The 26,213-nt window shown below is 45.3% G+C and overlaps 1 protein-coding gene across 2 annotated transcripts in view; it reads left to right on the forward strand.

Annotated features, from left to right (window-relative positions):
• The first annotated feature begins 11,943 nt into the window (after nucleotides 1-11,943).
• Nucleotides 11,944-26,213, forward strand: part of N4BP1 (NEDD4 binding protein 1) — a 57,829-nt gene continuing 43,559 nt past the window's right edge. Inside the window, exons 1-2 of one of the 2 annotated variants that reach the window (XM_027513680.1) lie at nucleotides 11,944-12,375; nucleotides 13,768-13,788. In XM_027513680.1, coding sequence (XP_027369481.1) covers nucleotides 12,178-12,375; nucleotides 13,768-13,788 — 219 coding nt within the window. In that variant the 5' untranslated portion in view covers nucleotides 11,944-12,177. The remainder of the gene's footprint in view (nucleotides 12,376-13,767; nucleotides 13,789-26,213) is intronic. The other variant, XM_027513681.1, reaches the window with a different exon arrangement.

Consider the following 26,213-nt stretch of genomic DNA (forward strand, 5'->3'; position numbering starts at 1 on the left):
CCTGAGTAGGCCTCTCACTGCAACCAGAGAAAAGCCGGTGCAGCACTGAAAACTCAGCACGGCCATAGACACACGAATAAATAAATCTTTTAAAACATTGTTGAACCACATACCTGTATTGCCTGTTTTAAAAACTAACTTTAAAATCATTATACCCAAATAATATGAATAAAGAAAATCACTGTATTGGGACAAGTTGAGGGAAAAGAACATGTGCCTTGAAATTAAAATGAACTGAATTCCAAGCCTCCCCCTGCCATTTACTAGTCTGGGGCAAATCAAGTAATCCTCTAAGCTTTAGATCTCCTCTTTCTTTAAAATGTACAGAAAGAAGGTGCCCACATAAAGGGCAGTTGTTGTTTAGTTACTAAGCCGTGTCAGACTCTTTTGTGACCCCGTGGACTGCAGCCCACCAGGCTCCTCTGTCCATGGGGAATCTCTAAGCAAGAATATTGAAGTGGGTTGACATTTCCTTCTCCAGGGGATCTTCCCCACACAGGAGTCAAACACGCATCTCCTGCACTGACAGGCGGATTCTTTATCACCGAGCCACCTGGGAAGCCCCTTCAAAGGGCAGTGGTGAGTTTTAAATGAAAATTATCATAATGTCCTGGTGTACTACCTCGTAGGAAGTTACCCATCCACAATCAGTTATTTTTTCACCATACCTGGAAGAAGCCTGGACAAAGAGGTGCCTTTCAGGCCAGTGCAGTGGTGTGCAAACTTTGGAGGACACTGCAAAGAATCATTGCAGGGGTGACTTCCGGGACCCAAACCCACTGCCCCATAATCTACGGGTGAGACCAGAACACTCCAATTCTAACGTCCGCTGCCCCCCACCCTCATTCCATCGAAATGCCAAACCCTCCCATCCCCACCACAACTCAGACCAAAGCGAGAGAACGCCTAAGGTGGAAAGCCCGTGCTCCTGGGGGCATCCCGGCCTACAGCTGCAAAACCTAACTGGACTTTGAGCTGTTTGCTCAAGTTACCACTAAGTGGAGGTGGTGGGGTGCTGGGAGTGGGGTTGGGGGGAGGGGGGCAAGAGGTGGGAGGCCCAGGCGGACTGAAATGGAGATGTCACTCTGGATGCAGAGAAGTTCCAGCCTGCTAGCTGAGGCTGCTAAGAAAGAGAGCTTTGGGGAACGATTTCAGTGCGTGTTGCCGGGGTGGGGGTGGGGGGTGGAGAGGGGGGTTGCCATTTCTGTAATGCATCGCCTTCCTCTCCACTTAAAGTAGCAAAAGAATGCACTGTCCCAATTAAATTCATTCATCATCCACTTACTGAGCCTCTGGTGCAGCTCCCCAGCTTCTCTCTCCACACGGTGGATGTGGTGGGGAACAGACCCAGTGCCCCCTTGCTTGCCTGCGGGTGCCAGGTGTAAGCGTTTATGTCAGAGAAAAGTACGGCGGGACGGGGCTGCTGCTGCTGCTGCTGCCGCCCACTTTTCTTCGGTTCCCTCCGAGGCCCGTCCCGCCGTGGGAGGCTTTTTTGCCTATCACCCGGATCTGTTTACTTTGCATTCCCTTTCGGCCTTGCCACCTGCTCCCAAAAGATCTGCGCCTCGGAATTTCCCTGGGATTTTCATCCTCTGCCTCCGCAGGAAGGGCGCTCGAAATTGGCGGTTGCACTGCGCCATAGAGACAGCAGGTGGCGCCCTGGGCTTTAGAAGACCTTGAGTACCAGCCTTTCCTAGAGAGAGCAGAGTTGCCCGGTGCGGAGGGACCTTATAAAGGAAGCCAGTGTGCATGTGAACCGTGAAGTCGGTTCCCGTAACACCGTCTCCTGGTCTAAGCTCTAGAGCTGGCAGGAGAGGGAAAGAAGGAGGCGTCGGCTGGAAGGGCGCCAACCTCCTCATTGCAGAAAAGGGGAACTCAGCACAGGGCAGGGAGGCTCAGCTGGGCCCCCAAGAGGAAGGGCAGAGCCCAGATTCCAGTTCTGGAGCTGGCTATACGACCCACCGACTGGGCTCAAAGATTTCCACTATTCGCCCATCTCTGCTTACCGGAAGGTGTGCTGGGTTCTGAACTAAGATGAGCATTTCCCACATCCAGCCCTTTACATCCCTCTTCGTGATTCTGGTCGTTATCTCCACATCACCCAAGTTATTATCTGGTTATCATCCGTCTTAAAATCAACTCACTTTTTAAAGTTAAATATAATTATACAGGAAACATTTTATTGCTATAATAACTAGAAGCCCAATATTTCTTGCCAAAACAGGACTGTAAAAATAAATACTTAACAATTATGATTACTTAGAGGTCTGGCTGTTCCCCAATGAAAATTTTTTGCCATAGCAGCAGCATCATGTTTTCCACACTTTAGGAAAAACTGAGATTCCAGCACAAGCTCTCCCAGGAATTCTGAATGAGAGGAGACAAAAGTAGGGATGGGGGAGAAGGAGGCAGGGGGAGCTGGAGAGAGAGGAAGCTACACTTTTTACCCGGATGCAGAACAAAGAGAGCCTTGATGGATAGCCCATGTCCTTCCTGCAGTGCACACATATTTCCAGAAACTGCAAGTTATTTTTTACTCTGGAAAGCTGGAGGAAAAGGGTGGAGGCCTGGCTTCCTGTGAGCCTGCCCCACCCTGGAGTTCTTATGGAAAGCAAGATAACATCTCAGGGTAAGGAGATCCTTAGAGTCGCCCAGCCAGAGTGTTAGAGTGGAATGAAGGCAGGCCTCCACCCTTCTGCTTCTGCAGAGAAGTCTCCAATATTCCAGACCTGCTCTGCCAGTTCTGTCTCTATCCCTTCCTCATGATGGAAACCAGACAAGTTCCTTCACCTAACTAAGTCTCAGATTCCTCATCTGTAAAATGGGCATGATGCCTGATTCTTAGAGTTGTTTGTGGGGGCTAAATAGAATTGTTTGTGTAGAGTCAGCCAATCAACAATTTCCAGAACACCTACTATTTTAAGTGCTGAGTGCACAGCTCAGTTCCTCATGTAGGGTTAAGCATGCAAGAAATATTTGGAAAAATAGCATATATAATATACACATAAGTTTGTGTAGTGTATCTTCCACGCCACAGCAATTTCGGCCAATCCCCTCCTCATATGTGGTCTGCATCCTCTGAGCGCCCCTCAGCACTCCCTCATGGTGGTGACAGCATCCTCCCTTCCACTACGGAGACATCAACTTCCCTCTCCTTCTCCAGGAAGACAAGCAGAGCCCACTTTAGTTATCGCTGCCTCCTCCCTCCCACCCTGTAGAACACCCTGAACATTACAGGCACTCATGTGAAGTTTGTTGTCCGAAATTCCACTGCCCATATAGCTCAGACCAGAGGTCCCACAGAGCGAACACCTTTTGTTGGGCCATTTTGTTCCGAAAGCCTAATCAGCCAGGTGTTAAACCTGATTAAGGTTGAGCACCCAGAGGCTCCCCATCCAACCCCCAACTTGGTGGCCTCCCCAGCACTTGAACCCTACAGCCCCTCCTACCTCCCACTTCCCGGGCTCAACCATGGCTCCCACAAATGGAAAATCTAATTACCAGGATGCTGAAGCCCTTGCCTCTGTGATTTGGAGACCTCATTTATCAAGGAATATTAATCATTCTCCGAAGACTTTCCATCTCATGTAAAATAAAATCCAACATCCTTCCCCGGTTCACTTGGCCCCCCATGCACCAGCCACCGCCCACCTTCTCTTCTCACATTTACTCCCCAGCTTCAGGCACGCGGGTCTTCTTGTTGCTCTGCAAACACACTAACCACTATCTCTGTCTAGAAGATAGATATCTGAAGCTCTTCTCCAGATGTCCCCATGGCACCCCCATCCATATTTCTGCTCAAATGTCAGCCTCTCCAAGAGGCCTTCCCTGTCCAGCCTGTGTGTTGTTGTTGTTCTGTCACCAAGTCATGTCCAACTCTTTGCGACCCCATGAACTGCAACACACCAGTCTTCCCTGTCCTTCGCTTTCTCCCTGAGTTTGCTCAAACTCATGTCCATTGAGTCGGTGATGCTATCCAACCATCTCATCCTCTGTTGTCCCCTCCTCCTCCTGCCTTCGATCTTTCCCACCATCAGGGTCTTTTCCAATGAGTGGGTTCTTCACATCAGATGGCCAAAGTAGTGGAGCTTCAGCTTCAGCATCAGTCCTTCCAATGAATATTCAGGACTGATTTCCTTTAGGATTGACTGATTTGATCTCATTGCTATCCAAGGGACTCTCAAGAGTATTCTTTAGCATCACAGTTCAAAAGTATCAATTCTTTGGCACTCAGCCTTCTTTATGGTCCAAATCTCACATCCGTACATGACTACTAGAAAAACCATAGCTGTGTAAATAGCACAAACACAGCTTCTCCTTTGCAGAATCCTTGTCACTGTCGGGAAACTCTTTTTCTCCATTTTTTATACTTCCATGTGGAGGGAGACCAGCAGACTATCTCTCTTGGCTTGTCGCCCTACCCGTCACTCCCTGTTCCCCACGGAAGGATTGAGTTGCCTGACGGATGAGTTTGGGGGAAGACACTGAGGAGGCCCGGCTCTGCCCCCTTCTTGGGGAGCCAGCCTTTCTGCAGGAAGCAAGCCCTCTTCTCTGGTCTCAGTCTCACAAAAGAGGCTTCCCACCTGCCCTGGATGGAGGGAGAAGAGTAGGCTAGAGGGCATCCAGCCGCGCCAGCCACTGGACTCTGTAGTTCATGAGTAAAGCAACATCTAGACATAGCCTTCAGTCAACATTGCTAGTTATAAGCTTAAGTATCTATTGCTTTTATGTTGACCTGCCAATTGGTTATGGATTTAGATGTGTTTGTTTTACCTCTCACTGCACAACAAATCACCCCAAACTCAGGAGCTTAAATTAAGAATGTACTATTTTTCATGAGTCTGTGGGTTGACCAGATAGTTCTTTTGCTTCCCAGGTTGTCAGTTGGAATGATGGACCAACTGGTAAGTCCAAAATTGCCTCACTTGCATGGTTGGTATTTGGCACTAGCCACTAGCTGGGAACTCATCTGGAGCTGTCTGCTGGGCCTGGAAGCGGGGCTGTGGGGGAGGGTCTTGGCTTTCCTCCATATAGCTGCTTGGGCTTCCTCTCAGCATGGTAACCAAGTTCTAAGAAGGGCTGTTCCACAAGCAAGTGTTCAAATAGGAAGGAAGTAGAAGTCGACAATCTTTTTTTTTTTTTTTAATTTATGTATTTATTTGTTTTTAGTTTTGGTTACACTGTGTCTTTGTGGCTCTAAGCGGGCTTTCTCTAGTTGCAGTGAGTAGGGGCTCTTCTTCCTTGCAGTGCTTGAGCTTCCTATTGTGGTGGCTTCTCTTGTTGCGGTGCATGGGCTTAGTTGTCCCACAGCATGTGGAATCTTCCTGGCCCAGGGATCAAACCTGTGCCCCCTTCATTTGCAGGCAGATTCCTATCCACTGCGCCACCAAGGAAGTCTGCCAACACTCTTCTTAAGAACTGGTCCTAGAAGCCCTGGATTATCACTCCTACTGAATTCTATGGGTCAGTGCAGTCACAGAGCCAGCCCAGAGTCTTGATGTGAAGAGCAGTCTATACACACAGTGAGGGAAGAGCCAGAATTGAAGACTGCTTACCACAGATGGGAGATGGAATATTGAGCCCGCTAAACTCCTACAGTTACTTCCCCACACAGTATCATTCAATAATTCATTCCTTCATTGTCTCTTCCCTTCTACTAAGTTCATGAGAGCAGACATGTTGCTTTGTTGATTGCTGTAATCCCAGGACTCAGAACAATGCCTGACACATTGTAGGAGCTCAGTAAATATTTGCGGAATGAATGAATTAAACAGTCATTCAACTGCCCTCACCAACTACAGGAAGTTGAACAGGCCAATAAGAATTCACGAAAGAAGTGCGATTTAAGCTTGTATTTAAAGGCAGGTAGTCCTGGCAAGAACATGTTCTACAGACAGGTTGAGGAGATGCAATGATAGGAGCTGAGTTGCTCAGCCACTTGCCTGGTGGACACATGACTGACCAGAACTCTCTTGAACTCTGCTGTTCCACATTTGATACAGACAGGAGACCAAATTAAAAGGAACTCAGCGAGCTTTCATTACACTCGATGTGTGTGTGTGTGTGTGTGTGTGTGTGTGTGTGTGTGTGTCCCACAGGGAGTATGCAGAAGGCAGGAGGAGATGGAATCTGAATTTCCATTAGCTCAGCCCCAGAGACAGGGCTTTCCCTGAACTTGTTGTATAGCCCAGTCATTCTCATTAGAGGTACTTATGGGATTAGCACTCCCCCCCACCCCCCAACACACACACACTTCCTCAGGCAATATATCTGGAGACACTTTTGTTGTGGTCACAAGTGAGGTGGGATGGTGCTACTGGCATCCAGTGAGTGAGGCCAGGGATGCTACCAAACATCTAATAATTCAAAGGATAGGCCCCCGCAACAAAGAATTAACTGCCCCAAATATTGACTGTGTCATTGTTGAGAAACCCTGCTGTAAAGAATGATGGGAAAATACTGTGAATTAGGAGAATCTGGGAGCTGGCAGGCAATATTTGTAGTAGCATATGGTCCAGAAATTGTGTTCCCACTTAAGATGACTGAGTTTTATAAATAACTCCTCCTCAATATTGTAGCAGTTGTAGCACATTAAATTGATGTTAAGGGAGCTTCAATAGCATAGAAAATAAAAATGCAAAGGAGTTATAGAGGCAGAAAAGTACATGATGAGAAGTAGCAGAAGCAGGAAAGAGCCCCTTGCACTTTAAAAAAATATTTATTTTTATCTATTTATTGGAAGGATTGATGCTGAAGCTGAAGCTTTGGCCACCTGATGCGATGAACTGACTCATTGGAAAAGACCCTGATGCTGGGAAAGACTGAAGGCAGGAGAAGGGGACAACAGAGGATGAGATGGTTGGATGGCATCACCGACTCAGTGGACATGAGTTTGGGCAAGCTCTGGGAGTTGGTGATGGACAAGGAAGACTGGTGTGCTGCAGTCCATGGGGTTGCAAAGAGTCAGACATGACTGAGCAACTGAACTGAACTGATTTATTTATTTGGTTGCACTGGGTCTTAGATTTGGCACAGGGGATCTTCGATCTTTATTGTGGCACTTGGAATCTTTTGGGAACTTCCCTTGTGGCTCAGCCAGTAAAGAATCTGCCTGCAATGCGGGAGACCTGGGTTCGATCCCTGGGTTGGGAAGATCCCCTGGAGAAGGAAAAGGCTACCCACTCCAGTATCCTGGGCTGGACAATTCCATGGACTGTATAACCCATGGGGTCGCAAAGAGTTGGACACGACTGAGCGAGCTTCACTTCACTTTTGGAATCCTCTGGCTTTGGCATACAAACTCTCAGTTGCGGCATGTGGGATCTAGTTCCATGATCAGGGATCAAACACAGGCCCCTGCATTGGGAACTGGAGTCTTAGCCCCTGGACAACCAGGGAAGTCCTGAAATCCTTTCATTTTAATGCCAAGATTCCACCACCAAAATCCCACTCAATTTCCCCTTCTCTGTCTCCATTCCAGTGTTCCTGGTCCAAGCCACTGTCATCTCCCTCCTAAACCCATGGCTTCCCCGCTGGCTCAGCAATAAGGAATCCGCTTGCAATGCAGGAGCCACAGGAGACATGGGTTTGATCCCTAGGAAGATCCCCTGGAGGAGGGCATTGGCAACCCACTCCAGTATTCTTGCCTGGAGAATCCCATGGACAGAGGAGCCTGGTGGGCTACAGTCCATGCGGTCACAAAGAGTTGGATGCAAATGAATGACTCAGCGACTAAGCACAGCATAGCACAGCCTTATTTTACCTGTGGGTGCCCCCTGCCTCACAGCACACTCCAGCCATGAAGGGCTACTCACCATTCCTGGACTACCTCCAGCTCAATCCAGTCTCAAGTCACTGCCCCCAAGAAACTGAAGGTCTGATGACACCTGGAGATGGGCATGGGCCAATCATGTCACACAAATACATGTAAAAACTGGTCCTAGTGCTGTGAGAGGGCCACAGTGACCCGGGAGCCTGGGACCAGGGGACTTGACTCATCAGAGAGACCAGTGAATGAATTATGGAACAAATCACTCCAGAACTGAGATCTGATGGATGGGCAGGAGTTAACTTGGTGGGAAAAAATGCTGGAGGAAGTAATGGCTTGTGCAAATACCCCCAGGAAGTGTAAGCTAGGCCAAGTGGAGAGAGGAGCAGAGGAGCAAGCAGATGGATCTTGCAAGTGCTGCAAATCAAGGTAAAAAATTTGAATTTCACTCTGAGCATATTGCAAAGCTCTTGTAAGGTCTTAAGCATGAGATTAACTGACGAAATTTGCTATTCGAGAAGAGAACTCTAGACACAGCATCAATACTTGTAAATAATTTCTCCCAATCTTATAACAGTCATCGCTCCTGAAATTTAGAGACAGGCCAGGAAGAATTGTGAAGGAGACCCTACAACTGTCAATGGGAGAGATGACATGACTTGAACTAGCGACAAGGGAAATCAGAAACACTGAGCAATTTGCCAATGTATTAAAATTTGTGTGTGGCTAAGCACAGTTGTATTCCTGTTTCTTACTCTCAAGTCCTGGGTGTTATTACACCAAAGTAAAGAACCCAGCAAGACCTGTCATCTTGAGTCTGTTTATCAGATTAGTGGGTGAACCAAGCAATATGACAGGTGTAAGTCTGTCTATTTTGACAGCATCCCGACGTAAGAAGGATCGAAACATTAAGGGGTTGGTGGGCTTCCCTGGTAGCTCAGACAGTAGAGAATCTGCCTGCAATGCAGAGACCCAAGTTCAATCCTTGGGTTGGGATGATCCCCTGGAGAAGGGAATGGCATCCCACTTCAATATTCTTGCTTGGAGAATTCCATGGACAGGGGAGCCTGCCAGGCTACAGTCAGTGGGGTCACAAAGAATCAGACATGACTGAGCAACTAACACACACACATGAGATTCTATTGTCTTCTCATGCTTACTGTCAAAGTGAAAAATATTTACAACCTAAAAGCTGAGGGTTAAGTTTCATTTGGCAGGAATATTTAGGACAGGCAGCATCTCAAGTAGCCCTGAGAGAACTGCTCTGAGGAGGCGAAGGCAGGAACCAAGATATATAGAAGTTCTGCAACAAAGGGCAGGTAATGTGAACATCTAAAGATTGTTAATTAAAGGAAGATGCAAGAGTCGAGGCTCACTGGAATCATTTCTTTGACATGCACCTCACCTATCTGGGGTCAGTATCCTGTTTTCACATCCTGAATTTCCTCAGGGCTCACTGTAGGTCTGATGGCTTCTAGGTGGCAGGTATTCTTTCCTTCTTGAGTTCCCTCAGGGCTCACCATCAGTGGTGGCTGCAATCACTGAAGACGGTGATATCCTTGTCTACTGATATGGCAGGAAATACTTCATTTCTCATTACTTTTGCATAAGGGCAGAAAAGGGGGCCCATTGCACATAACAGCACACAGTACAGAGTCAGACTGCCTAGATTCAAATGCCTATTCCTACCACTTCACTTACCAGCTCTGTGGAACATTCCAGAATCTCTCTAGCTTTTCTTTCCTCATCTTTAAAATAAGCACGATAAAAATAGCAACCACTGCTGGAGTTTTTGGAAACCAATAAACACTCTTTCTGCCCCTCTTGCGTTCAGAACTGAGAAATAAAAGCAGGTGTCAGGTAGAGATCAAAGAGTCGTCTTTACTACTGACAAAGCTGGACTGGAGGATGTGGCTGAGGTGACAATACTTCACCCAGTCACTGACATAGTGAGCAACCACAGACAGCAGACACACCCTCTCTGGGAGCCGAGATCCTTCTCGGAAAGTTGGCCATTGGTGGGGTCTGACAAGTTCTGCTCCTGCCCTGGTGGAGCATGGGCAAGCGGCACTGCGTCTGTTCTTCCACAGTCAACCCTGCTGGAGAAAAGTGGAATACACTGCCTCCCCTCCCGTGATAAGTGGCAAAGGGAAAGAAGTGATTCCCTCAACACCCTCTCATTGGTTGCTATGGAAACTAGAGAAAAACTGCTACAGCATCTGTAATGTAGAATAGAGGCTCCATGAAGGTCTCTTCCCTGGTGCCAGTTGTCATGGGTGAGAGAAACCAGCCAGGTAGTCGAGGCTGACCAAGAGATGGAAGTTGTGGTTCAGAAACTGCAGGAAGCAAGGGAGTTTCTTAAAAGGGGATTTCTCTCTCTCCTTGTTCCCTATACTCAGGAAACCTTGAGAGTTCCCTAAAGGGAAATGCTGACCAGGATGGGAACTGCAAGTCTTCTAACCAGGGGGAAAAAAAAAAAACAAAAACCAAAGCTGTATCTCTGCTGATACACGAACCGAATGACTTCTGAACGGAGTCCAAATGCCCAACTTTCTTTTATGGTTGTGTGTATGCACTACTTAAGCTGTTTCAGGGTGAGTTTTGGTGGGGGAAAGGGAAGAAGCTGTAGTATGCTTTTCAAAGCAATGTCTCTCTCAGTCCTAACAAGCAATTAAGACTCACCAGCAGGGAAGTCGTTGGGAGCAAACAGGAACCACCCGGGGAAAGCCCTTTCAGATCACTGAACAATAGCAACTCCATTTAAGGTGAGGACACTGAGAAGACAGGAAATAACACGCTGTGCTGACTCCAGCTCTGAGTGCAGTCTATTTGGGAGGCCACTGCTCTCCACCTGACCTGCCTCAGCCAATCTCAGGTCATCCACCTGATGGATGAAGGTGGCGGGCTGTGCGGATACCTAGGGAAAGCCCAGGGGAGCAGGAAGTTGTGCGTCTGTTAAGCCTAGTGGCTCTCCTCCCTGTGCTGAGTCATCCTTCGGTGGGGTACCAGGGGGCCACACCTGTCTGAACTTCTGAGGCATATGGAAAACCCCAGCAGCCAGGATTCTTGAGAGGTTTTACCTTGGGTAATCCCTCTCACCAAGATCTTTCCCCTTTGGCCTTTCCAACGGCAACATGTTTAGATCCCCTTCTTTCTCCTCAAGGGGTAATCCATACAGAGCAAGGGGGCCCCCAGGCTCACTAATTCAATATGGCTGCATAATCCACACAAAGCTTTTCTGTGAAAATAGAGCCCTAAATATATTGCTAATTTAACAATAATAATAGCTAATAATGCATGCTCACTTAGGTACTATATTGATTTTCGTAACAGCAGGAAGTACTGTTGCTATGCACATTGACAAATGAGAAAATGTGGGGTTAGACAAGCAATACGCTCACAGTCCCGAAGTCTCTATTATATGACAACATTTAGGACAGAGAAAGGAAACCACTTTATCTTCCACCTGGGAGCAACCCAGGTATCTAAAGCCCAAGAGGGTTTAGACTGTCCTTGCCCACGTCCCACATTAAAAAATCACACAGGAGCCCCTAATCCCCCAGGTCTTGTACCTCTCCTTATAACACTTCCTCCTCCCCTCCCAAAAGAAAACACTGTTTTGACTTTTCCTTAATCATTCCTTTTTCAATTCTCCATACACATCATCCCCACTTTCTTCTCTTCCTGTTACCATTTTTACTGAAATAACAACGGAAAGAGGGAAAACAAAGGAAGCGGGGAGGAGGGGGAAGGAGAGGAGGAGAGAGGAGAGTGAGAGGAGGAGGGAGGAAGAGAGAACCATCTATCAACTCATGAGAAGCTGGATAACTCAATTTGCTAGAGCCCTAGGTTGGGCTTCAAAATGTCTGAAAGCAAGCCAAATCCCTAGCGTGACACTGGGTCAGTCTCCCGTACTGTCTCGGGGCTCCAATTTCCCCATCTGAGAAACCATTAATTCACCAGCCACCAGGCCACTCAAAAGCCTCAGTGCTCTCACCAAAGACCACCCGGGGCCCTCTCGAGCGCCATCCTTATGCCAACAACAAACATGGCGACTGAGCGTGACGTCCACTTCTATCGCCTCCGCCCCCACGCCCACCCCCACCCCCAGGGGGTGGCGACTCTCAATGACGGCGGCGGGCGGGGCGCATGCGCGGCGGCGGGGCCCGGCCCGCGGCGGCGGCGGCGGCGGCGGCGGCGGCGAAGGGGCTATCTGCCCTCAGTTGCCCAGTTGCGGCGGCCGCAGCGGGATGGTGTAGCTGGCCTTTCGGCCAGGCGGCGGGGCGCGGGCCGGGGCTAGGCGGCCGAAACGGCCGACGCCGCCTGACGGGCTCGGGTGCAGCGGCAGCACGCTGAGGGGGCGTCGCCGCCGCCGGCCCCCGGCGCCGCCGCGGGAGGCCGCGCCCGCCATGGCGGCCCGGGCCGTGCTGGACGAGTTCACGGCGCCGGCCGAGAAGGCGGCGCTGCTGGAGAGGAGCCGGGGCCGCATCGAGGGCCTCTTCGGCGTGAGCCTGGCCGTGCTCGGCGCGCTCGGAGCTGAGGAACCGCTGCCCGCGCGCATCTGGCTGCAGCTCCGCGGGGCGCAGGAGGCGGTGCACAGCGCCAAGGTGAGTCCGGCCGCCGCCCCCGCGAGATCGCCTTCCCGGGCCCGGCCCCCTGCCGCGCGCGCGGCCTTGGATTAATCGGGGGTCCCTTGGGCGCCCCACCCCCTTCTTCCCCGCGCGACCGTAGCCAGGCGCTGTTCTGAGAGCGCCGTTCCGAGCTTCGGCTCTCGAACCATGTGACCTTGGCTAGCGGTTTCATCCCAGGCGCCTCAGTTTCCCTGTGTGTAAACTGGCGTTGACGAAAGCACCTGACTCGAAGGGCTGTGGCGAGGATTCGCCTAGGCGATGTGCAGAGGCTGGCCCGGAGTGAAGGCGTCGAGAGTGTTGCCTGTTGTTCAGCCCGCGGGCTGGTGCGTAGGGCCTGCTGGCTGGGCGCGCGACCTCCGGGCCCACCACCTCAGCCACTTTTCTCTTCCCAGGCCTCCGCTACAGGGATTCTGACCCTTCGAGGGATGTCAGTCCCTTTGAGAATCTGACAAAACCATCGTAGTAGTGCAGTACTCAGAGAACATCAAAAAGAGAAGGGAATGTTTAATAATGGTGCTAAAAATAGCATGATTCCTCGTATTTTGTGTGCCACTAACATTTGTCGAATGGTTATAGCACATCAGACGTTATGTGTAATACCTCAGAAGGATTATCAGTTGCAGCCCTTAAAAAAAAAATCCAGTGAGGTAGATTTTATTATCTTCCTGTCTGTAACAGCTGGGGAAACTGAAACTTTCGGAGAGGTGACTCACCTTCTCTCTAAATCAGCATTTCAGACTTATACCTACTTTAGACATCTTCAGCTACTCCCTTCCCTCCGCAAGCCAAAATACTGCGAGAGTACATCCTCCCCTCACCCTTACCCCACCCCCACCAGCCAAGTTTCTCCAGTTTTTCCCATCAAGTAAGTGGGAGAGTCACAACTCGGACAGAGGCAGTTTGTTTCCAGAGACCTTGTTCTTGATACCATCTTCGAAATGATGAGCACTGGGGGTGGGGGGATCCTTTGTTCATGTCCTCCTTCAGAAATTTCACAATGCCCTTGAAGAATCTGATTAGCTGTAACTCTTGACTTTTCTTAGCTTAAAGAAAAAAAAAAAAACCTGGTTGCTTGCTTTTAATGTGTTTAGAGAAGATAGGACGTTTAACTGTGTGATTCTTCTCCAAGCTTAAAGCAGTGCAGATGTTGAATCAAGTTTACTTTGCTGTTCTTGATTTTTTTTAAATTACTTTACTGATTTCAGACAGCTGGTTTAACTTCTTCCCAGTCCTCTCCTGATTTTCTCCTCCAGCTACTCAGTTTCTTCCCACTCACCAGGGCTGAAAGGTTTGACATGACTAAGTCCTGTAATGACTTCTGAAGTCTCTTCCATGCATTCATTCCTTTCTTTTCCATTACTTTTGCAGCAATTAAGACCTTCTTTCTTGGTATGTGCCCTTTCTATTTCATTGCCTTCCCTCTCTCCCCGCTACAACTTGCATGAGACTAATCTTCCCACAAGAAGTCTCCTATTGCCTAGCTCATTTCACTCTAAACTTTTCTGATTTACAAAACACTTATTAATCCAAGCCTACTTTATTTTTGCAGTTTTCTGCCTTAGCATCTCTCAGCTTAAAACTCAGCTGTAGTTTGACTGCTACACTGCTTTTATTGTGTACTCTGCCTGCTCCAAGTTCAGCTTCACTCATGGCTCACTGGAAAGTACTGCTTTTGCTCTGCAGAAAAACCCTGCCAGACCCTCCCAGCTCCAGTCCTCTTGCCTGTCCCTGCTGTGCAACTCAGCATAAGCTAATTGGAAAAGGTGTGTCTTACCTTATCTTGGTAGTATGTGTCACCTGCCCGTTTATCTTTGTTATATGTGTTGTGCATAATCCAGCCTTCCCACTTGTAAGAAATACTTTTTTTTTTCCCCCTTGAGAGTTATGGGTAAGAGTTGAATGCCGTTCTGAAAGGCTTTGTTCTCGTTAATTCGTTTTGGAGTTTGCTTTACCTTCTTTTGAGAAGAGAAGATTTGATTTTTAAAAAATTTACTTCATTTCTAAAAACTAAGAACGAGGGACTTCCCTGGCGTCTCAGTAGTTAGCACTGTGTGTCCACTGCAGGCAGGGGCATGGGCTCATTCCTTGCCAGGGAGCTAAGATACTGCATGTTATGCAGTGCAGCCAAAAAAATTTAAGAATAGGAGAACAAACTTCAACATCTACAATATTTTAAGTTAAGCTGTGGAGGAAAAGATTTAGGGGAAGGCAGATTCAGGGGAAGGACTTTTTGAAGCTTTTTTAGCTGATATGTGTATGTGCTTAGTTCTGTCTGTCTCTTTGAGACTGTATGGACTGTAGTCTACCAGGCTCCTCTGTCCATGGGATTCTCCAGGCAAGAATACTGGAGTGGGTTGCCATTTCCTTCTCCTTGGGGCTTTTCCCGACCCAGGGCTTAGAACCCATGTCTCCTGCATCTCCTTGCATTTGCAAGCAGATTTTTTTTTTTACCACTGAGCCACCAGGGAAGTAGAGTCTCTGATTAATTGCAACTTTCTGGGTCTCATCAAATGGTTCATGTTGTTTTCCTGCTTTAAAAATGTTAATTCACTACTCTTCAGCAAATGCTCAGGTAGAGGAGAATGTGGAGGTTTAGTTAGGGCTCCATGAAGAGGTGAGGTGTGGCCTCTGGTAGAAAGTGATAATGTTCTGGGAAGTTTTTTTTTTTTAATAAAGGCACATGCTCTAGGAGTGACCACTTTTGTCAAAGGGGAATTTGTTGGAGGAAGTAGCACTTGAGCTGGTCTTTGAAGAACCAGGACATTCCCAGGTAGAAATGGTTGCATGCAAGGACCTAGAAGCCAGAAAAACATGGAGTGTTTGGTTAGGAAGTGTCAAGGTGAGAGGTGAACCCTCCAGGGACCCAAATGCAGGCCAGTTGGGCCTTATCAGTAGGGAGTCAGTGAGGATTTAGGGAAAGGAAGGATTTGCTTGAAACTCTGTATTTGAAGACAGTTAAGACCCAACTGTGGAGGGAACATTGTTCCAATTTAGAACTAGGCATGAATAGGTGAGGAGGTTTCACTAGGACTGGCAACTAAGTGTATGTAGGGACTGAGGGAGAGATTTGAAGCCCCAGTGCAGAAAGGATGGATGGCAGATACATTGTTTGATCTGTAGGTTGGTGGGATCAGCTTTCCCATACTTAAAACTTCTGTGCCAAGAAGTATGTTAGGTTGCCTCTTGACCTCAAGGAACCCACAGCCTAATAAGCCTAATATGGGAGATAAAGTTGGAAACATTATTAAAGAGTTGATGTGCAGTGTGTTACATTAATAGGGGAAAGGAAGGTTGCTCTGCCCAAGGCGGTGTGAGGCGTCAGATTTACATTTCTAAGCATTGCCTGCATCGTCAGTGTTTGTACCACTTGTTTTATGCTGCTTAGTACCACTTGCTGGTGGACAAGTGTTTAGCAGCTTTTATAGCAGTGTGACAGTACTACAGGGGCTAGAGAAGCAGTGTCTGAAAGTGAGAGGGAAACCAGAAGGGGCATTGTGCATAAGGGACCAGTGGGAGGGGACTGAGGTCCAAGGTGGCAGACATCATGGAAACAAAGGAGATTGACTTTCAGAGAGGAAGTGGAGGCACCGATATGAGCTGCCCAATTTACAAAGAAATCAAAGATGCAAAGCAGGGATGGGATCCTTGGAGTCTGGCATTGGTGGGGAGCGATGAGGCTGAAGAGATCTCAGCTCCCGAGAGTGCAAAGAGTTAGATCCTTCCTTTAGATCAAAGAGCCCCTGGGACCAGGTGAGGAGACTGCATGGGGAAGTGGCTGGTTGGTAGGAAGGAACTGGTGAACCAGGGTGCTCGTGCACAGTGTGGGCCTGGTGATGTCTGATCTGCTCACCCAAAGGAAGCCAGATGTCTGCATTTCATAATGGGAAGTCTGTTTTAAGAGACAACTAATCTATGTTTTGAAAACCATACATGCTGTGAATTACAGCTCAATAAAAGTTCTACACCACTATATTTTTAAAGTACATATTCTGAAAAATAAAAATAAAAATCAATCTTGGATAACATGTCAGTGGACCAGGTTCAGCTTTTGGATTACATTTTTAGGACCTCTGCTTTAGATAGTAGGAGACAAGATGAATAAAGATACACATTTTTTTCCATTTGAGAAAGAGGGCATTTGAAGGCTTAGACTTCACTTTCATTTTTCACTTTCATGCATTGGAGGAGGAAATGGCAGCTCACTCCAGTGTTCTTGCCTGGAGAATCCCAGGGACAGAGGAGCCTGGTGGGCTGCCGTCTATGGGGTCACACAGAGTCGGACACGACTGAAGTGACTTAGCAGCAGCAGCAGCAGTACTGTCTTAGTAAAATAGGGTGCCAGTTTACACCCAAAGAGGGAGGGTAAGAACCTGAAGGCAGTGCAGTAAGTTAGCGTAGATGCAGTGGGACTGTTGGAAGTGCATTGGAAAGGAACAAAAAAGTACTGCAATTGAAGTAAGGACCAGGGAAAATTAGATGGTTTGAATTTATCGTATCACTTGATCTAGAAATTCTCAAGTAGGTGATGATTTCTGGCACTCAGAATGTTGATGAAGCCAGCACATAAAGACTGCAGGAGTCTAAGGTGCAATTGAGGAAGGCTAAATGGGGCCCAGGAGAAGGCAATGGCACCCCACTCCAGTACTCTTGCCTGGAAAATCCCATGGATGGAGGAGCCTGGTGGGCTGCAGTCCATGGTGTCGCTAAGAGTCGGACACGACTGAGCGACTTCACTTTCACTTTTCACTTTCATGTATTGGAGAAGGAAATGGCAGCCCACTCCTGTGTTCTTGCCTGGAGAATCCCAGGGACGGGGGAGCCTGGTGGGCTGCCGTCTATCGGGTCGCACAGAGTCGGACACAACTGAAGTGACTTAGCATAGCATAGCAAATGGGGGCCCAAGAAGTGTTTCTGAATGATCATCTAGGACAGTCCAAGAATAATGTAAGACTTATCTTCTACTATCAGTGGACTAATAGCTTGAGACATTCAGACCAGAAAGGGGGGAGGTGAAGGCAGAAAGGACATAAAGAACTGTAAGAATCAAGGAAGGGACGGGACCTTCGACTGAGTCCCCTCCTAGACTCAGGGGATCCTGCAGGCAGAGGACAAGTTCAGTCAATGTCGAAGAATTCTAGAGGTGGTCGTTAGAGAGGCAGCTCAGAGATCAGAATCTTGGATATGGAAGATTTCTGAGGATGATTCTGAGGACCAAGCGGTGGTGCCTCAGTGGCCACGGGTAAAGCGAAAGCATTCTTTTTAACTTAGAGAAAGAAATGAAAGGCTAAAGGATGATAGAGTGTGACATCTAGAGAGAATGCAGTGCTGAGGTCACTGAGGTCCATAGCAGGGAGTTGGGTGCTAGAGTTAGTTCGTGAGCTTAGGAGCCTGTCCTGGAGGTTAACACAGCAGTGATTGGAAGTAAACAGCATGGCTGCTTGTTGTATGACTTCTCCATGAGCCTTTATGGTACTGAATTTGCTACCTACAGCTGCCCATCAGTTGGTGTTATTTTAGGCATTACTTCATGGCAATGAATAGCCACCATGAAGCATAGCCAGTGACCTACCAAAACCATCAATCTGGAGGACTTATAAGGAGGGTAATTTGGAGGACTTATCAATCTTAAACACTGAAATTATTACTCAATACACCTGAGAAGCTGTGGTAAAATAAGCTTAACATCCAACCTGCTTTTAATTTGGGAGGAAAAAAAGAGAGAGTCTTATGAAGAGTTGGTGATTGTCTTCACCTGAGTTTTTGCTCACATATTTGTGGAGTAAGAGAGGAGAAAGATAAGGGTAAAGAAAATGCAATTCCAGTAGAAGTGGTGTATATTACTTCACTGACTTCAGAGCGTTAAAATGCACCCTGTGTTGTTTAATTTCCTTTTTTGTTAGAAGAATTTGGTATCTGGTTTCATGAACAGATTCTTGAACAGTAGATTTGTTCATGGAGGAAATAATCCATAGATGTAATAGTGGGTATGACAGATTTTGTTTCGATTTTACCAGAAAAGGAGGCCTTTTTGCATTTCCTGGAATGATAATTTTTAACTGACTATGGTTGTGAAAATCATCTTCTTAAGAAAAAGTGATTTGTTCATTCTCTTTTTAATGGTTAATATTTTGGGGTTATACCAGAATGTTGAAATAAGGGATACTCTCACTGCTCGTACTAGGGTCAAAGTGATTGCTTATGACTGTAGTTTCCTCTTCCTGATTTGTTTACCAGCTAGAGTATTGTAGGGTTTTAATTAAATCAGGGATATTTTGTTCGGTGAAGTTAGAAATCTTGCATTTCAAAAACAGTTATGGGGGAAGATCCTTACAGTAATTAAAGATCTGCTTTTTAAAAAATCAGTTATGTCTTATGGAAACAACATAGGAAAATCCTTTTGTTTAAAGAAACCAAATTATTTCTCTTTTTTTGGCTGCACTGGGTCTTGGTTACTTTGTATGCGCTTTCTCTAGTTGCAGTGAGTGGTGGCTTCTCTTCCTTGTCGCTGTGATGTGCCGGCTTCTCATTGCGGTGGCTTCTCTTGTGGAATACAGACTCTGGGTGCTCAGGCTTCAGTATTTGTGACTCGCTGGCTTAGTGGTGCACAGGCTTAGTTGCTTCTTGGCATGTGGAATCTTCCCAGACCAGGGATCAAACCTGTGTCCTCTGCCTTGGAGGAGATTCCTATCCACTGCACCACCAGGGAAGTCCAGAATAATTTCTTTTGTTAATTTAAGAGTTTCCTTTCAACTTAGAGAAAATTGTGTTCAGTTTTAGTGCTAATAGAATTAGTTACCTTAATTGATGAGTAAGAGCTGTGTGGATTCACATCTGAATTTTCTGTGTAAAAGTCAGTTGTGATTATGGCACCTTTTCTTCGAAGCTGTCTACCAGTCACCTAGGATCCATATCCATTCTTGAACCTGCGTGTTTAGTTCACAATGTGTTTCATTATTAACCCTATTTTTAGGGCATTTTTAAAATTAAGATAGTTTAGGTTAATGCTGATGGTATTATCTCTAATAGGCTGATAGATAGATCAAGATTTGGCTGAAGTGACAGAAATCTATACAAAATGGTTTAGTTTTCTTTCACACAACAAGAAACCTTAAACAATAGTTCAAGCTGAGTAGTAGTTAGGAGCTATCAGGGTCAAGGCCTCTGCAGTTCTTTTGGCCTTTCCCTTATGGTCACAAAATAACTGTGCAGCTCCAGCCACCACGTCTCTGTTTCAAGAAGGAAGAAAGAAGACACAATAGCTTTCAACAACAGCCCAGCAGACTTTTCCTTATGTCTTTTAGCCAGGATGATGTCATATGGCCAATATGGAAAAGGAGCTAGGAAATGTTCAGTTTTAACTAGATACATTACTGCCCTGAACAAAATCTGGATTCTGTTGTTAAAGAAGCAGAACATGGATAGTGGTAGACAATAGGAAGGACTGCTGCATCATGTCATCTACTTCTTAAAATATGCCCTGAATCCCCAATGTGTTTTTTAGTTTTGTTTTCATGAATAGGAATTTTTTAAGTGAGCACTTTAGTTTCATTTTTTTTAAGTGTAATTTCTAAAGATACAAAGTGAGCACACATCAAACATTTATTTAACTTGTCTGTGAGGTAGCTAGCTGCATAGGAGAACTGGTTCAAGAATCAGAAGATATGATCAGAGGTACTGAAAAAAGAATGTTGGAATAAGACTGCTAGACTGGATACAAAACTTGTTCATATCGTACAGGATAGTGAAACTGTGATTTTGGAGGTTATCTCAGAAATCATCTGTGCCTTTATTGGACAAAAATCTGCAAGTTAATGTGTTCTTGCTTTTTTCAATATGATAGTATGTCAAAAAAACACATACTCCTAGAGCATACATACATGGGCAAACTTTTTCCATAAAGAGCCAGATAATAAATTTTCAGACTTTGTGAACCAGACAGGGTCTCTGTCTCATATTTTTCTTTGTTTTTGCTTTTTACAACCCTTTAAAAGTTAGAAACAATTCTTTGGGCCTGTACAAAAATACTTTGAAGTCTGGATTTACACTGTCCAATATGTGGCCGTTACCACATCTGGCTGTTTAATGAATGAAGTTAAATATTCATTTCCTCATTGTATTTCAGGTGCTCAATGGCCATACATAGCTAGTGGAATACCGATGTGGACAGTGCAGGTACAGAACATATGTCACTACAGGAAGTTCTGTTGGATGGTGCTGCTCCAGCTATTAAATGACCCTTGACTGGACAGAACTGCTAGATAGTTCTCTAGTATGACATTGAAAGAGCTTGCAGCTATTCTTTTATCTTAATTCCAGAGTTTCTGTAATTTGTGTTATTTGTGCCCCTTTTAGTCATAAATAGCCTCAAGGATTACTTTTAATCACACACGTGAATGCATATACTTACAGACTAGCCTGATTGTATGTAGAGTATGGCAGGAGATATTGGCAACAGCTAAGACTAGAGAATTATCCTCTCTGGAAATTTCATAAGGAACCTTAGGTTGCCTTTTCAGTAGCCGAGTACTTATCATTTGTTTTTGTTTTTAATTGCCCCTTTTGGCTCTTCTGTTTTAAAACTAGGAAGCAAACCTTACCAAAAAAAAAAATCAAGAAAATCGTTTCTGCGTATTTCACCTGTAGCATTTATACATTTGGATGAATTCTTCTCTCCTCAAGATTCCCAAAATATGCTAGAATTTCTGGCTTACCAGGAAGGGATTTTTGTTTTTATATTGCATGTATGCCACAGTCTTGTGTTTTAATGGTAACCTTGCCATACCTGATTAAATGAAATTTATTCTTAAATATGACCTTGTAGTTATGGCCTGGGTTGCATGATGAATTTGTCTGATTTTGCCCTAGTAGAAGGAAGGACAGATTCTTCACAGTCCTGTGCAAATAACTACATTGCCATGAAAGGTGAGGAGACTCAGTAAAAGTGGACCAAGTTTCCCTTTTGATTTGACACAGTTAATAAATGTTCGCAATTTAAGAAATTCCGAGTGCCCCAAAGAAAGGAATGGTTTTAGCATCCTTATGAGGTGAAAGAGAAATCTCTGTGATTGATTGCCTAGTGACCTTTGCGAAACAGCAAAGATAGTTTAGGTGTAGAAGACTTTCAGAGTGGTGTGCTACGAAGTCACAGAAAGAACAAATTACTCAGACATTCAGTAACATGCATGAATCTCCGAAATATTGTGCCAAATGAGAACAGTCTCACACAAAACAAGTGCATACTAATTCTACATGTGTGACGTACTAGGCAAGGCAAGACTTAATTGTGTAATTATGGTGGGAAAAAATCAGACTAATTAGAGCAGAACAACTGGAAAAAGACATTAAATACAGACTGGGTATTAGATGATACTAAGGAATTATTATTCATTTTGTTGGGTACAATAATGACATTGTGCTTATATTAAAAAGAAAACATGTAGTGTGTGTGTTTAAACTATGCTTGGCGTCTCTCACTTGGAAATTAGCCATGTATCCAAAGAATGTCCATTAGGGAACCATTTACTGTTAGTCCAACCAGGGACTTAAAGTTAAGTAAGGATATTGGAAAGTATGCTTAAACTGACAAGTACTGAGCAACATATAACTTCTGATATATATAAAAAAGTTATAATTCAGTGTAGTTGAATATGTACATTTTTCTTGTGCATAATCAGTCTTTTCATGAAAGGAAAACCTTAAAAAGAAAATCTTATGCATGCATTGTACTCTGCACTGGTAAAATCAGAGAAAGGACATCTGTTTTTAAGTTAGCATTAAAATGATCAAATCAGATAGATTTGTATAAGGATTTTTTTTTAGCCATGCCGTATGACCTGGATTATCTTAGTTTTCTTCCAGGGACTGAACCCAGACCGTGGCAGTGAAAGTGCTGAGTCCTAATCACTGGACCACCAGGGTTTGTTTTTCTTAAACATGAATTTATATTCTAAAAACAAATGCCTTTGGAGTTTCAGCTTCTGTGCATTTTAGGTTGTTTTTGTCGTTAAGAAGTTAACTCATTATAAGTTCAGATGTTTAGTTTCTTTATTTTCTAGGAGTAATATAGATTTATGTGAAAGCTTGTTGTTTTCTATAAACCAACTTGAACAGAAGTTCTTTAGGAATCTTTATTATCTACTTTATTAATAACTCCTGGAGATAGGAATATATTTCACATTCACACCATGAAGAAATAAGTGCTTTTTCTCGTTTCAGTTCAGTTCAGTCGCTAAGTCGTGTCTGACTCTTTGCGACCCCATGAATCGCAGCATGCCAGGCCTCCCTGTCCATCACCTACTCCCGGAGTTCGCTCAGACTCACGTCCATCGAGTCAGTGATGCCATCCAGCTATCTCATCCTCTGTCGTCCCCTTCTCCTCCTGCCTCCAATCCCTCCCAGCATCAGAGTCTTTTCCAATGAGTCAGCTCTTTGCATGAGGTGGCCAAAGTACTGGAGTTTCAGCTTTAGCATCATTCCTTCCAAAGAACACCCAGGGCTGATCTCCTTCAGAATGGACTGGTTGGATCTCCTTGCAGTCCAAGGGACTCTCAAGAGTCTTCTCCAACACCACAGTTCAAAAGCATCAACTCTTTGGCGCTCAGCCTTCTTCACAGTCCAACTCTCACATCCATACGTGACCAATGGAAAAACCATAGCCTTGACTAGACAAACCTTTGTTGGCAAAGTAATGTCTCTGCTTTTGAATATGCTATCTAGGTTGGACATAACTTTTCTTCCAAGGAGTAAGCGTCTTTTAATTTCATGGCTGCAGTCACCATCTGCAGTGATTTTGGAGCCCAAAAAAATAAAGTCTGACACTGTTTACTGTTTCCCCATCTATTTCCCATGAAGTGATGGGACCAGATGCCATGATCTTCGTTTTCTGAATGTTGAGCTTTAAGCCAACTTTTTCACTCTCCTCTTTCACTTCCATCAAGAGGCTTTTGAGTTCCTCTTCACTTTCTGACATAAGGGTGGTGTCATCTGCATATCTGAGGTGATTGATATTTCTCCCGGCAATCTTGATTCCAGCTTGTTTAGAGACACAGAAAACTTTTAGCTTTGGTTCCCTGATCTTAGCCACAGGTCGCAAAGTAATCCAAAACCACAAAACTGGTGCAGGTTTCATAAGAGCTATTCTGTCAGTGGGCCTGAAACATGTTCTTGCACAAACAGAAGAACAAAAAGCTAAAACCAGATATTCCTGTAGTCTGTCATGCCACAAAAAGTGGCTCCCTGTTACCTCCTGACAGGTTGCCACATGATCAGATTGTAAAATCAGATTCCTACAGACTAGATTCATGTGTGAAACTGAATAGGTAGAAATGCCCAGGGGATAGTCTGCAGCCTGACAGTATTAAAGGCTAGAGATGGACATTTGGAGTTACTGCCAGAGAAGTAAAAGTTATCTTTGGAACATAAAAGAGCCTATTAGAGTATAATTGAGGGAGAGGCCCAAGACAGAACCTTATGTAATATCTGCATTTAAGGTACAGTAGGGAAAGGCAGCAAAGGATTTGGGGGGATAGTCAGAATGATAGGCTTTAGTCATTCAGGAAAGTGGTTTCAGTTTGAATGGGGGCAGAATCCAGATTTCAAGGGGTTGATGGGGAATGGGGTTTGGGATACTTTTTCAGAAAGTGTGAAGAGGAAAAGACAGAGTGGTTCTATGTATGCGCAGTTGGGCTGAAGGAAGTGGGTTTTTTTTAGGATCAAGGAGACCCACGCTGGTTTGTAGACAGAGGGACATGGGTGGGTAGATGAAGGGGGAGTGATGAATCAAGGTCTAAGAAAATGGCATGACTTTGAAGGAGAAAAAAGGAGAAGGGTTTATGAAAGGTAGAATGTTTAGATGAAAGCAGAGAGGCAGTCAAAGGAATTCATACATTCCCGGCTCATTTACTAAGAGTAAGGAGAGTGACAGAAATGACATTGGAGACCCAAAGAGCTTACTTGGTTAAGAGTGAAGATTAAATTGCTCAGGAGAACTGACAGTTTTGGAAGCTGTAGCATTTGAGAGACTTACAGTTGTAATGCGGGTGAGCACTAGGGTGAATGTGGCTCCTAGCACTGTCCCTAGAAGTACACTCAGAGTGAGCATGCAAGGAAGTCTTTGCAGGGCAATTCAGGTGCTCCTCCTGGGGAAGAACTTGTAGACATTTCAGAAATCAAATTGAGAAGAAAGATGGAACAGAAAGCAAATGTTGGAAATGCACTGGGAAAAATGGTTAAAATGGTTATTTTAATTCTCTAGCAGTATTATTAATGTTGCTCATCAGATAGAGACATGTTATCTTAACAGGTTAAAATGTTACCTTAACCTGTTACAGATTTGTCAGTCAGTTCAGTTGTTCAGTCGTGTTTGGACTCTTTGCTACCCATGGATTGTAGCACACCAGGCTTCCCTGTCCATCACCACTTTGCAGAGCTTGATTAAACTCATGTCCATCGAGTCCTGATGCCATCCAACCATCTCATCCTCTCTCGTCCCCTTCTCCTCCTGCCTTCAATCTTTCCCAGCATCAGGGTCTTTTCCAGTGAGTCAGCTCTTCCTATCAGGTGGCCGAAGTATTGGAGCCTCAGCTTCAGCATCAGTCCTTCTAATGAATATTCAGGATTGATTTCCTTTAGGATTGACTGGTTTGATCTCCTTGCAGTCCGAGGGACTCTTGAGTCTTCTCCAACACCATAGTTCAAAAGCATCAGTTCTTCAGTGCTAAGCTTTCTTTATGGTCCAACTCTCACATCCATACATGACTACTGGAAAAACCATAGCTTTGGCTAACTAGATGGACTGCGCTGTCTAGGTTTGTCATAGCTTTTCTTCCACGGAGCAAGTATCTTTTAATTTCATGGCTGCAGTCACCATCTGCAATGATTTTGGAGCCCAAGAAAATAAAGTCTCACTGTTTCCATTATTTCCCCAATTGTTTGCCATAAAGTGATGGGACTGGATGCCATGATCCTAGTTTTTTGAGTTGAGTTTTAAGGCGACTTTTTCACTCCTCTTTAACTTTCATCAAGAGGCTCTTTAGTTCCTCTTTGCTTTCTGCCGTAAGGGTGGTGTCATCTGCATATCTGAGGTTATTGATGATTCTCCCGGCAATCTTGATTCCAGCTTGTGCTTCTTCCACCCCGGCATTTTGCATGATGTACTCTGCATATAGGTTGAATAAGCAGGGTGACAGTATACAGCCTTGACGTACACCTTTCCCAGTTTTGAGCCAGTCCATTGTGCATGTCCAGTTCTAACTTGTTTCTGGACCTGTGTGCAGATTTCTCAGGAGGTAGGTAAAGTAGTCTGGTATTCCTATCTCTTTAAGAGTTTTCCACAGTTTGTTGTGATGCACACAGTCAGAAGCTTTGGCGTAGTCAATAAAGCAGAAGTAGATGTTTTTCTGGAACTCTCTTGCTTTTTCAGTGATCCAGCAGATCAGTTTGATCTCTGGCAATTTGATCTCTGGTTCCTCTGCCTTTTCTAAATCCAGCTTGAACATCTGGAAGTTCGCGGTTAACATACTGTTGAAGCCTCGCTTGGAGAATTGTGAGCATTACTTTGCTAGCGTGTGAGATGAATGCAGTTGTGTGGTAGTTTGAACATTCTTTGGCATTGACTTTCTTTGGGATTGGAATGAAAACTGAACTTTTCCAGTCCTGTGACCACTGCTGAGTTTTCCAAATTTGTTGGCATACTGAGTACAGCACTTTAACAGCATCATCTTTTAGGACTTGAAATACCTCAGCTAGAATTCCATCTAGCTTTGTTTGTAATGATGCTTCCTAAGGCCCACTTGACTACAGACTCCAGGATATCT

Source organism: Bos indicus x Bos taurus, chromosome 18 (assembly GCF_003369695.1).
Source record: "Bos indicus x Bos taurus breed Angus x Brahman F1 hybrid chromosome 18, Bos_hybrid_MaternalHap_v2.0, whole genome shotgun sequence".
NCBI lineage: Eukaryota > Metazoa > Chordata > Mammalia > Artiodactyla > Bovidae > Bos > Bos indicus x Bos taurus.